The sequence below is a fragment of the Oncorhynchus kisutch genome, linkage group LG10, assembly GCF_002021735.2.
Source record: "Oncorhynchus kisutch isolate 150728-3 linkage group LG10, Okis_V2, whole genome shotgun sequence".
Classification (NCBI taxonomy): domain Eukaryota; kingdom Metazoa; phylum Chordata; class Actinopteri; order Salmoniformes; family Salmonidae; genus Oncorhynchus; species Oncorhynchus kisutch.
This window is the reverse complement of record NC_034183.2, coordinates 11,704,006-11,717,529: the sequence shown is the minus strand read 5'-3', so window position 1 is coordinate 11,717,529 and position 13,524 is coordinate 11,704,006. Positions and strand designations below refer to the sequence as shown.

General features: G+C 44.6%; 1 protein-coding gene across 2 annotated transcripts in view; it reads left to right on the top strand.

The window, feature by feature from the left end:
• The window catches only part of LOC109897757 (dual specificity protein phosphatase 8), a 117,784-nt gene that overhangs the window by 42,531 nt on the left and 61,729 nt on the right, over positions 1–13,524 (top strand). For both annotated transcript variants that reach the window (XM_031833103.1, XM_020492305.2), the window contains one exon: positions 3,491–3,629. In XM_031833103.1, the coding sequence (XP_031688963.1) occupies positions 3,491–3,629 (139 nt within the window). The remainder of the gene's footprint in view (positions 1–3,490; positions 3,630–13,524) is intronic.

Below are 13,524 nucleotides of genomic sequence, written 5' to 3'. Positions count from 1 at the left end.
TGGGTTGTATTTACAGTGGTGTTTGTTCTCCACTGGTTGCTGCTGTGATGGCACACTGTGGTATTTCACCCAGTAGATATGGGAGTTTATCAAAAGTTGATTTGTTTTTCGAATTCTTTGTGGGTCTGTGTAATCTGAAGGGAATGTGTGTTTCTAATATGGTCATACATTTAGCAGGTGGTTAGGAAGTGCAGCTCAGTTTCCACCTCATTTTGTGGGCAGTGAGCACATAGCCTGTCTTCTCTTGAGAACCAGGTGTCCTTTCGGCGGCTTTTCTCAATAGCCAAGCTATGCTCACTGAGTCTGTACATAGTCAAAGAGTTCCTTCATTTTGGGTCAGTCACAGTGGTCATGTATTCTGCCACTGTGTACTTTATTTTCAGGGCAGTTTTTTTTTTTAGGGCAGTAGTTTGCTCAGTTGTTTTGTAAATCCTTTCCAATGTGTCAAGTAATTATCTTTTTGTTTTCTCATGATTTGGTTGGGTCTAATTGTGTTGCTGTCCTGGGACTCTGTGGGGTCTGTTTGTGTTTGTGAACAGAGCCCCAGGACCAGCTTGCTTAGGGGGCTCTTCTCCAGGTAAATTTCTCTGTCGGTGATGGGTTTGTTATGGAAGGTTTGGGAATCGCTTCATTTTAGGTGGTTGTAGAATTGAACGGCTCTTTTCTGGATGTTGATAATTAGTGGGTATCGGCCTAATTCTGAGTTTTACGTTGTACACAGAGGATATTTTCGCAGAGATCTGCATGCAGTCTCAATTTGGTGTTTGTCCATTTTGTGAATTCTTGGTTGGTGAGTGGACCCCAGACATCACAACCATAAAGGGTAGTCTCTCTCTATCGCTCTCTCCCTGCCTCTCTCTCACTCCTCTCTACCTTTCTCCGTTGTACCTATGCAACGTCTGCATTGTTAATGGTAAAAACAGCAGTATAGTAGTGTAGTGCTGCTGCCTGCTGGCTGGTGAAGGGGGAGGGACTGAGTCTTTTCATATGCTGCAGTATGTCAACTCCAGAGGTTATTGACCTCTAACAATGCAGTAATCATTCTCTCTCTCTCTCTCTCTCTCTCTCTCTCTCTCTCTCTCTCTCTCTTCAATTCAATTCAAGGGCTTTATTTTCATGGGAAACATATGTTAACATTGCCAAAGCAAGTGAACCCAGATAGTATCAGTGGACTCCGATGGCATCAGTGGACTCCGATGGTATCAGTGGACTCCGATGGTATCAGTGGACTCCGATGGTATCAGTGGACTCCGATGTTATCAGTGGACTCAGATGGGTATCAGTGGACTCAGATGGGTATCAGTGGACCCAGATGGTATCAGTGGACTCCGATGGTATCAGTGGACTCAGATGGGTATCAGTGGACTCAGATGAGTATTTAGTGGACTCAGATGGTATCAGTGGACTCAGATGGGTATCAGTGGACTCAGATGAGTATCAGTGGACTCAGATGGTATCAGTGGACTCAGATGGGTATCAGTGGACTCAGATGGTATCAGTGGACTCAGATGGGTATCAGTGGACTCAAATGGGTATCAGTGGACTCAGATGGGTATCAGTTAACTCAGATGGGTATCAGTGGACTAGCTTGGTATCAGTGGACTCAGATGAGTATCAGTGGACTCAGATGGTATCAGTGGACTCAGATGGTATCAGTGGACTCAGATGAGTATCAGTGGACTCAGATGGGTATCAGTGGACTCAGATGGTATCAGTGGACTCAGATGGGTATCAGTGGAATCAAATGGGTATCAGTGGACTCAGATGGGTATCAGTGGACTAGCTTGGTATCAGTGGACTCAGATGAGTATCAGTGGACTCAGATGAGTATCAGTGGACTCGGATGAGTATCAGTGGACTCGGATGGGTTCAGTGGACTCGGATGGGTTCAGTGGACTCGGATGGGTTCAGTGGACTCGGATGGGTTCAGTGGACTCGGATGGGTTCAGTGGACTCGGATGGGTTCAGTGGACTCAGATGGGTTCAGAGGACTGCTGTACTGGAGGTTGTGTTTAAACACAGACTAGGTGGTCAGGTTGAGATGCTATCTCCCCTCTCAGATGGTCACTGACCACACAACAGTAAAGATGGGGAACAACAGTCTTTTACAGGTGTTGTAGATGTGTTAGAAACATGACACGACATACTGTACACATCCATCCATTCTGGACTCATCCATCCATTTTCTACTCATCCATCCATTCTGTACTCCTCCTTTCTGTACTCATCCATCCATTCTGTACTCCTCCGTTCTGTACTCATCCATCCATTCTGTACTCCTCCATTCTGTACTCATCCATCCATTCTGTACTCCTCCGTTCTGTACTCATCCATCCATTCTGTACTCCTCCATTCTGTACTCATCCATCCATTCTGTACTCCTCCATTCTGTACTCATCCATCCATTCTGTACTCATTTATTCTGTACTCATCCATCCATTACTCATCCATTTTGCATCACTGGCTTTGCTGACTCAAAAACATGTTTTCACTTTTTCTTCATGGAGTTTTCTATGCCGATGGGTCAGGAAAAACATGCATCAGTCACCTGTGTATCTGTCGGCCAAGACACTCTGGTACGGCTGCTGTGTAACATGAAGCACAAACACACATTGACACACACACACTGACACACACACACTGAGGCAAGCACACAAACACACACTATTGCAGAGAAATAGACTCTCTGATACACACTATAGACCTGTGTGTCTACCATGACCCACTGCATGGTAAAGCTCACAGAGAAAGACAAGGGGGCCACTCAGCAGTGAACAGTGGTCTTGGATGAAGTGTTGTTTTGCCGAGCAGCTATAGTGTAGTCTTTATGCTATCTGAAGGTCGGAGGGAGCACATGAAAACAACACGAAGAAAAGGGTTAAAGAACCCCCTTTCAGTGGTGGTTTAGAGCTGCAATGCGATAGGCTAGGCGCTGGCCATGTGACTAAAACCTGCCTGACAACATGGAGAAGGAGCCTGACTGGCGTGTCACACACACAGCATAGACAAACACAGGCGCATGCTCGCATCTCTTCCTCTTTTACAAACACATTGTGACAAAGCCTCTACAGCATGCTGATGCATTGAAGGTGCTTGAACTGTCCATTTACACACATGCATTTGGATGGAATGTTTTGTATTTAACAGATAATATGTCCTCATTATTTAGCCGTTATTTACTGTTACAGCATCGCTTCCTGGATATCAATGTGAAAATCCCTTTAGATTTTTTTTTTACTCTGTCCAGATGGTGTAATACTTTGCTATGTTCCCAAATGTTGTTTCGGTAACCCCATGCACCACCCACCCAACCCCCTCTATATCATAACATTTAAAAATGAAGATAAATGTGTGTTTTAATGCAAACAGCAGTTTTTATCAGTGCAACTTTTTTTACTCATGGGTTATGACAACTTCATATTCCTTTTGCAATGAATGATACTAACCCTAACCTCCATTGACATCTTCTTGCTCACTGGTGTTTCTACAGGTTGAGATGGGCAGGAAACAGGAAGTGGTGGTGTACGACCAGAGTTCCAAAGAGGCGGGGCAACTGTCCAAAGACGGCTTTGTCCACATCCTGCTGGGCAAGCTGGAGGGCACCTTCCATCGAGTCTCCCTGCTCACAGGTAGGCACTTGCTGTGTGTGTGTGTGTGTGTGTGTGTGTGTGTGTGTGTGTGTGTGTGTGTGTGTGTGTGTGTGTGTGTGTGTGTGTGTGTGTGTGTGTGTGTGTGTGTGTGTGCGGGAACCACCATCCTGGAATCAGTGTTTACAAGCAGATGGTGTTTCACAGCTGATCCAAAGTCAGTTCCTGTGTGTATATAACAATGTGTCCTGCATTGAACAAGTAGGCATGGTGCAGTGTGCCATGCTTCTGTTTGGACAGCAGGTATCACTAGTGAGCATCATCTGTAATCGTGTTCATCATTCTTTCACTCACTCACTATATGTTCTACTCGCACATGGTAATAATAATGCATTTATTTATTATATGACATATTGGTCACTCTGTTGATGGAAGGAAGGAATAGGAAAATAGTCATTGTGAACATCTATGAGTTTTGCGTTGCAAACCTCTCCTAAGAGTCCCCCCACCCCTCTCTCTTTCACTCTCCAAGCCCTTTGAAATTGAGGCTTAAGCTTAAATTCAAATATGAATACCTGTTTCTCAAATCAGCCAGTCTTATTTTCCATGCTTAATAGCTTTTTCCTTTTGGCTGGTAAGCACCCTCAGAGTTAGAAAGGAGGCCTGACGCGGGTATTAATCTGAGACTTAATACCTTCTCAGTATCTATCTAGGACTGCAGAGCTGCAGAGAGACAATGGCAGTAAGCACACAGATGCTCACACACACACACGCAATAATCTCCCTCACTCAGGATTGGGAGAGACAGTGTGTGAGTGTGCATGTGTGTGTGTAAAGATGTTTCCTACCCCTGAAAATCTCCAAAAGCATAGTAAGATTCACACATATTCACACACACACACACACACACACACAAAGTAAACCTGGAATTTTCCATTTCAGCTTTTTGATGAGGCTACCACCTATCCCTCTTAAAAAAAGACCCATCAGCGATTCTCTTCTCAGTCTTTCTGCATCTCTCTCTCGCTCTCTCTCTCTCTGTGTGTCTCTCTCTCTCCTCTCTCTCTCTCTCTCTCTCTCTCTCTCTCTCTCTCTCTCTCTCTCTCTCTCTCTCTCTCTCTCTCTCTCTCTCTCTCTCTCTCTCTCTCTCTCTCTCTCTCTCTCTCTCTCTCTCTCTCTCTCTCTCTCTCTCTCTCTCTCTCTCTCTCTCTCTCTCTCTCTCTCTCTCTCTCTCTCTCTCTCTCTCTCTCTCTCTCTCTCTCTCTCTCTCTCTCTCTCTCTCTCTCTCTCTCTCTCTCTCTCTCTCTCTCTCTCTCTCTCTCTCTCTCTCTCTCTCTGTGTGTCTCTCTCTCTCTTTCTCCCGTTCTCTGCTGTTTCCACGACAACAGTGGAAGAGAATATGCTGGTGGATGATTCAACCAATGGGAAAGACTTTTGTTTTGTGAAATCAGGGTCAGTGGTGTTAACAGTCATAGCGGAATAATGTGTGTGTATGTGTCTGTATGCATGCATGTATTCGGGTGTGTGTTTCGGGGTCATGTGCATTAACAGTGGTCTCTGTTAACAGTGGTCTCAGCACTGGCAGGGTAGCATGGAAGTGACGGCCTCAGAGGTCAATCTGTGCCAGCTTGACCATCTGACGTCTGGTCATCCGTCGTGTGACATTGGTTCTGGCGTCTGGTCATCCGTCGTGTGACATTGGTTCTGGCGTCTGGTCATCCGTCGTGTGACATTGGTTCTGGCGTCTGGTCATCCGTCGTGTGACATTGGTTCTGGCGTCTGGTCATCCGTCGTGTGACATTGGTTCTGGCGTCTGGTCATCCGTCGTGTGACATTGGTTCTGGCGTCTGGTCATCCGTCGTGTGACATTGGTTCTGGCGTCTGGTCATCCGTCGTGTGACATTGGTTCTGGCGTCTGGTCATCCGTCGTGTGACATTGGTTCTGGCGTCTGGTCATCCGTCGTGTGACATTGGTTCTGGCGTCTGGTCATCCGTCGTGTGACATTGGTTCTGGCGTCTGGTCATCCGTCGTGTGACATTGGTTCTGGCGTCTGGTCATCCGTCGTGTGACATTGGTTCTGGCGTCTGGTCATCCGTCGTGTGACATTGGTTCTGGCGTCTGGTCATCCGTCGTGTGACATTGGTTCTGGCGTCTGGTCATCCGTCGTGTGACATTGGTTCTGGCGTCTGGTCACACGGGTGTTAATTGCCGTTTTTCACCTGTTTCTCTTCTTCAGTCTTCAGCATCAGAATTAGACCTTCAGTTAACAAAGTTCATTTATTTCCCCCGTCCTCTATCCCGATCCTCAGATTCATTTAACAGTTATTCTGGTTTAATTGTCTCAGAATACCCAGGGAATACCCCCCCCCCCCCAGTCTTCAGGGAACAGGGCCTGATTTATGATGTCATTAACAGTGCCAATGACTTCATACCTGAGGGATGGCTTGATGTGGGCCCAACAGCTCACACACTCACTCACTCACACACACAATTATAAACATGTAGACGGATACACACACACACACACACAATTATAAACATGTAGACACACATAGCAGCACAGCGCTCCAAGGGAGATAAAGGAAGAGGGACGGCTAGGATAGAGAGATGAAAGGAAAATCAGCCTTTAAATAGGATAGACAGAGTGAATAAAGGAATAATTGCAGCAGTTTGGTCTCGCTGTCTGGGGGAGAGTGGATTTACTGCCTAAACTGTAATGTACACACAGGCATGTTAAATCGAGGATTAAAACACACACGTGCTGCTATGGACACACACACACGCACGCACGCACACACACACACACACACACACACACACACACACACACACACACACACACACACACACACACAGTCCTACCAGGGCCAGTCCAGTCCCCATTGGGTGGAGCCAGTTTGTTTGTTACAGTGGTTAGCTGACAACAACACTAGAGCATAGCTCTTATCCCATTGTTCCTACGTTAGCATAGCTATCATAGGAGAGAGAGGGGGAAAGAGAGAGAGAGAGGAAGCCAGAGAGATGTTTGTATGAGCAATGCAGGCATGACTATAAAATCAAATCAAATGTTATTTGTCATATGCGCCAAATACAACAGGTGCCGGCCACAACCTTATCTTGAAATGCTTACTTACAAGCCCATAATCAACAATGCAGTTGAAGAAATGGAGTTAAGAAAATATTTACTAAATAAACTAAAGTAGAGAGAGAAGAAAAGGAGAATGTAGAGGGGGTCATCTAGTGTTAGCACAGGTAGAGAGATAGAAATTAGATGGGGAGAGACAAAGGTAGGGTCCCACTTTATTTGGATAGTCTGGATAGATGGTCTACAGATGGTCATACTATCAACACACTATCTGTTAATAAGCAACTGCTTGTCTAAGGTTAGGGTTAGGGTTAGCGTTATCTTTAGAATAAGGGTTAGGATTAGGGTTAGGGTTAGCGTTAGAATAAGGGTTAGGATTAGGGTTAGTAAACAGTCAGTTGAAATGTTTGTCTGTAGAGCATCTACAGATTAACTAAAGTGTTACCAAAGGAAAAGATGCAGATGATGTGAATGTGCCCTCTGCAGATGATGAGAAGGTGCCCTCTGCAGATGATGAGAATGTGCCCTCTGCAGATGATGAGAATGTGCCATCTGCAGATGATGAGAATGTGCCATCTGCAGATGATGAGAATGTGCCCTCTGCAGATGATGAGAATGTGCCATCTGCAGATGATGAGAATGTGCCATCTGCAGATGATGTGAATGTGCCATCTGTAGATGATGAGAATGTGCCATCTGCAGATGATGAGAATGTGCCATCTGTAGATGATGAGAATGTGCCATCTGCAGATGATGAGAATGTGCCCTCTGCAGATGATGAGAATGTGCCCTCTGCAGATGATGAGAATGTGCCATCTGCAGATGATGAGAATGTGCCCTCTGCAGATGATGAGAATGTGCCATCTGCAGATGATGAGAATGTGCCCTCTGCAGATGATGAGAATGTGCCATCTGCAGATGATGAGAATGTGCCCTCTGCAGATGATGAGAATGTGCCCTCTGCAGATGATGAGAATGTGCCCTCTGCAGATGAGATTATGTGAAGAGAGAGTGAATAGGAGAGGATGGAGAGAGCGAGAGACAGCGGTGCAGCTTCCGAGTGAGCAAGCTCTGCAGATGTGGAGAGATGAGGACAAAGGCAGAGATTGGAGATAGAGAGAGAGGTAGAGAGGTAAGGGGAGATGCAGGTGTGAGAGTGTGTGTGTGGTCTTCAGATGTGCAGTGACTGTTTGTAATCTCTCTCAAGTGCCATCTGCCTGTTTTTTTCTCAGGATTACTAAAGCTACACACCAAAGTGGAAGGGAGAGAGAGAGAGAGAGAGAGAGAGAGAGAGAGAGAATGTGCCTAGATGCCCTACATTGGCAACGGGAATGGGAAAATAAATCAGCAAATCTCTATGCTACTTGCAAGATCCATCCAAAGCGCTGTACATTGTGTGCAATCATTACTCCACCACCAAGATCCATCCAAAGCGCTGTACATTGTGTGCAATCATTACTCCACCACCAAGATCCATCCAAAGCACTGTACATTGTGTGCAATCATTACTCCACCACCAAGATCCATCCAAAGCGCTGTACATTGTGTGCAATCATTACTCCACCACCAAGATCCATCCAAAGCGCTGTACATTGTGTGCAATCATTACTCCACCACCAATGTGTAGCAATGACGTCAGGAAACACGGAAGCCATTTTGAGCCAGAATGCTCAGCACACATTTAGTGACGGAGAAGGGCAACATCTTATGAGTTCCAACCCAACTTTGCTATTTAAATCAAATAAAGTGTTATTGGTCACATACACATGGTAAGCAGATGTTATTGCAAGTGTAGTGAAATGCTTGTGCTTTTTGTTCTGACAGTGCAACAATATCTAGCATGTCATCTAACAATTCCACAGCAACTACCTAATACACACACATCTAAGTAAATGAACGGAATAAGAATGTATACAATACCGTTCAAAACTCTGGGGTCACTTAGAAAAATGTTGGTCCATTAAAATAACATCAAATTAATCAGAAATACAGTATAGACCTTGTTAAGGTTGTAAATGACTATTGTAGCTGGAAATGGCAGATTTTTAATGGATATCTACATAGGCGTACAGAGGCCCATAATCAGCAACCATCACTCCTGTGTTCCAATGGCACGTTGTGTTAGCTAATCCAAGTTTATCATTTTAAAAGGCTAATTGATCATTAGAAAACAATTATGTTAGCACAGCTGAAAACTGTTGTTCTGATTAAAAAAGCAATAAAACTGTCCTTCTTTAGACTAGTTGAGTATCTGGAACATCAGCATTTATGGGTTCGATTACAGGCTCAAAATGGCTAGAAACAAAGAACTTTCTTCTGAAACTCGTCAGTCTATTCTTGTTCTGAGAAATGAAGGCTATTCCATGAGAGAAATTGCCAACAGACTGAAGATGTCGTACAACGCTATATACTACTCCCTTCACAGAACAGAGCAAACTGATTCTAACCAGAATAGAAAGAGGAGTTGGGGGCCCCAGTGCACAACTGAGCAAGAGGACAAGTCCTCAACTGACAGGTTCATTAAATAGTGCCCGCAAAATACCAGTCTCAACTTCAACATAGAAGAGGCAACTCTGGAATGCTGGCCTTCTACGCGCGGGGAAAAGAGTTAGGATTTCAGATGTTTTCAGAAGATGGGAGGAGACTTTGCTGTCCTAGCTTCAGGGGGAAGCTGGTTCTACCATTGGTGTGCCAGGACAGAGAAGAGCTTTGACTGCCCACATAGGGGTCAGAGGGCCAAGAGACCAGAGGTGGCAGAACGGAGTACTCGGGTTGGGGTTGTAGGGTTTGAGCAGAGCCTGGAGGTAGGGAGGGGCAGTTCATCAGTTCCTCATAGGCAAGTACCATGTCTTGTAGTGGATGCAAGCTTTGACTGGGAGCCAGAGGAGTGCGTGAAGGAGCAGGGTCACATTGGAGAACTTAGCAAGACTGAACACCAGGCGGGCTGTAGCGTTCTGGATAAGTTGCAAGGGTTTGATGGCACAGCCGAATGGAGATGACAAGTTCCTGGATTAGGACCTGCGCCTGTTCCTGTGTGAGGTTGGTTCATACTCTACGGATGTTGTAGAGCATCAACCTGCAGGAGAGAGTCACTGCTTTGATGTTTGCAGAGAACGACTGTTCTGTCCAGAGTAACGCCAAGGTTTTTGCACTCTGTGAGGGGGACACTGTGGAATTGTCAACCTTGATGGAGAGGTCTTGGAGCGGGCAGGCCTTCCCGGGAAGAAAATAAGCTCCGACTTGTTGAGGTTGAACTTTAGGTAATGGACTAACATCTAACATCTGTCAGCCACGCAGAGATACATGTCACCACTTAGGTGTCAGATGGGGGAAGGAGAAAAGTAGTTGAGAGTCCCTGAGGGACACCAGTAGTGAGAGTACGATCCCCAGATCCTCTTCACATCATCTGGTAGGAGTGGCCTGTCAGGTAAGATTGTGCAGAGTCTGAGATGCCCAGGCCTGAGAGGGTGGAGAGGAGGATCTGATGATTCACGGTAGAGGTCGACTTATTATGATTTTTCAACGCCGATACCGATTATTGGAGGACCCAAAAAAAGCTGATAACGATTAATCGCCCGATTTTTATTTATTTATTTGTAATCATGACAATTACAACAATACTGAATGAACACTTTTATTTTAACTTAAAATAATACATCAATAAAATCTATTTAGCCTCAAATAAATTTTCAATTTGTTCAAATGTTCAAATGTTCAATTTGGTTTAAATAATGCAAAAACAAAGTGTTGGAGAAGAAAGTGAACGTGCAATATGTGCCATGTAAAGAAGCTAACGTTTAAGTTCCTTGCTCAGAACATATGAAAGCTGGTGGTTCCTTTTAACATGAGTCTTCAATATTCCCAGGTAATACATTTTAGGTTGTAGTTATTATAGGAATTATAGGACTATTTCTCTCTATACCATTTGTATTTAATATACCTTTGACTATTGGATGTTCTTATAGGCACTTTAGTATTGCCAGTGTAACAGTATAGCTTCCGTCCCTCTCCTCACCCCTACCTGGGCTCGAACCAGGGTTACATCGAAAACAGCCACCCTCGAAGCATCGTTATCCATTGCTCCACAAATGCCGCAGCCCTTGCAGAGCAAGGGGAACAACTACTTCAAGGTCTCAGAGCGAGTGCCGTCACCGATTGAAACGCTATTAGCGCACACCCCGCTAACTAGCTAGCCATATCAGACCGGTTACACCAGCCTAATCTCGGGAGTTGATAGGCTTGAAGTCATAAACAGCTCAATGCTTGAAGCACAACGAAGAGCTGCTGGCAAACGCACGAAAGTGCTGTTTGAATGAATGCTTACGAGCCTGCTGCTGCCTATCACCGCTCAGTCAGGCTGCTCTATCAAATATCAAATCATAGACTTAATTATACCATAATAACACACAGAAATATGAGTGTTAGGTCATTAATATGGTAAAATCCGGAAACTATCATTTAGTAAACAGATATAGATATATAGATCTCCTTAATACAACCACTGTGTCAGAATTTAAAAAAACGTTATATATAAAACCAATAATCTGAGAAAATCTGAAAATAAATGCAATTATTTGCCATGGAGTCAACAGAAATCACATGATAAATATTCCCTTCCCTTTTTAATTTTTTATTAAAAAATGTACCCCTTTTTTCTCCCCAATTTCGTGGTATCCAATTGTTTAGTAGCTACTATCTTGTCTGATCACTACAACTCCTGTATGGGCTCGGGAAAGACAAAGGTTGAAAGTCATGCGTCCTCCGATACACAACCCAACCAAGCCGCACTGCTTCTTAACACAGCGCGCATCCAACCCGGAAGCCAGACGCACCAATGTGTCAGAGGGAACACCGTGCACCTGGCAACCTTGGTTAGCGCGCACTGCGCCCAGCCCGCGACAGGAGTCGCTGGTGCGCGATGAGACAAGGATTTCCCAACCAGCCAAACCCTCCCTAACCCGGATGACGCTAGGCGTCGCCCCAAGGACCTGCCGGTCGCGACAGAGCCTGGGCGCGAACCCAGAGTCTCTGGTGGCGCAGCTGGCGCTGCAGTACAGCGCCCTTAACCACTGCGCCACCCGGGAGGCAAATATTCTCTTACCTTTGACGATCTTCATCAGAATGCACTCCCAGGAATCCTAGTTCCACAATAAATGCTTGATTTGTTCGATAATGTCCATTATTTATGTCCAAGTAGCTACTTTTGTTAGCGTATTTAGTACACAAATCCAAACGCTCGTGCGGGTCCATCCGAATGTCGGACGAAAACTTATAAAAGTTATATTACAGGTCGAAGAAACTTGTCAAACTAAGTATAGAATCAATCTTTAGGATGTTGTTATCATAAATCTTCAATAAAGTTCCAACTAGAGAACTCCTGTCTGTAGAGAAGCCATGAAGCCATGTGAAATGCGCATGACCAGGACCTGGCTCTCTGCCAGACCACTGACTCAAAGATCTCCCATCTGGCTCCACATCACAGTAGAAGCCTCATTCAAGTTTCTAAAGACGGTTGACATTTAGTGGAAGCCCTAGGAAGTGCAACTTTATCCATATCCCACTGTGTATTCAATAGGGGCTGGGTTGAAAATCGACCAACCTCAGATTTTCCACTTCCTGTTTGGATTTCTTCTCAGGTTTTTGCTTGCCATATGAGTTCTGTTATACTCACAGACATCATTTAAACAGTTTTAGAAACTTCAGAGTGTTTTCTATCCAATACTAATAATAATATGCATACATTAGCAACTGGGACTGAGGAGCAGGCCGTTGACTCTGGGCACCTCTGGGCACCTTTCATCCAAGCTACTCAATACTGTCCCTGCAGCCATAAGAAGTTAAAGAAAGGCATTGATGTTTATGGTTAGGTAGACATTGGTGCAACGACAGTGCTTTTTTCGGGAATGCGCTTGTTAAATCATCACCCGTTTGGAGAAGTAGGCTGTGATTCGATGAGAAATTAACAGGCACCGCATCGATTATATGCAAAGCAGGACATGCTAGATAAACTAGTAATATCATCAACCATGTGTAGTTAACTAGTGATTATGTTAAGGTTGATTGTTTTTTATAAGATAAGTTTAATGCCCTCTAGCAACTTACCTTGGCTTCTTGCTGCACTCGCATAACAGGTAGTCAGCCTGCCACGCAGGCTCCTCGTGGAGTGCAATGTAAGGTAGGTGGTTAGAGCGTTGGACTAGTAACCGGAAGGTTGCAAGATCGAATCCCCGAGCTGACAAGGTAAACATTTGTTGTTCTGCCAAGGCAGTTAAAACTTGTTAGGGAGGATGTTCCTGTTGCGGGATCAAATCAGCGCATATTTTAGAGCGCCACCGAAAGTTTTCGATAAAACTCAAACTTTCATTAAAACACACATACAAGGTAGTGAATTAAAGCTACACTCGTTGTGAATCTAGCCACCAAGTCAGATTTGTAAAATGCTTTTCGGCGAAAGCATGAGAAGCGAATATCTGATAGCAAACACCTCCCAGAATACCAGACCGTCAACAAAACAACAGATTTTGCGGTAGCCGGCGCTACCCAAAACGCAGAAATAAAATATAAAACATTCATTACCTTTGACGAGCTTCTTTCTTGGCACTCCTATATGTCACATAAACATCACAATTGGGTCTTTTTCCCGATTAAATCCGTCATTGTATACCCAAAATGTGATTTGCTGAAGACCGGTCTGATCCAGGAAAATGCCCCTTTCCAAGACGCAACGTCACTTTTTAAAATGACAAAAGTTGCCTATATACTTTCACAAATCACTTTTCTAAACCAACTTTAGGTATTAATAAACGTTAATAATCGATTAAATTGATCACGGAGCGATCTGTATTCGATAG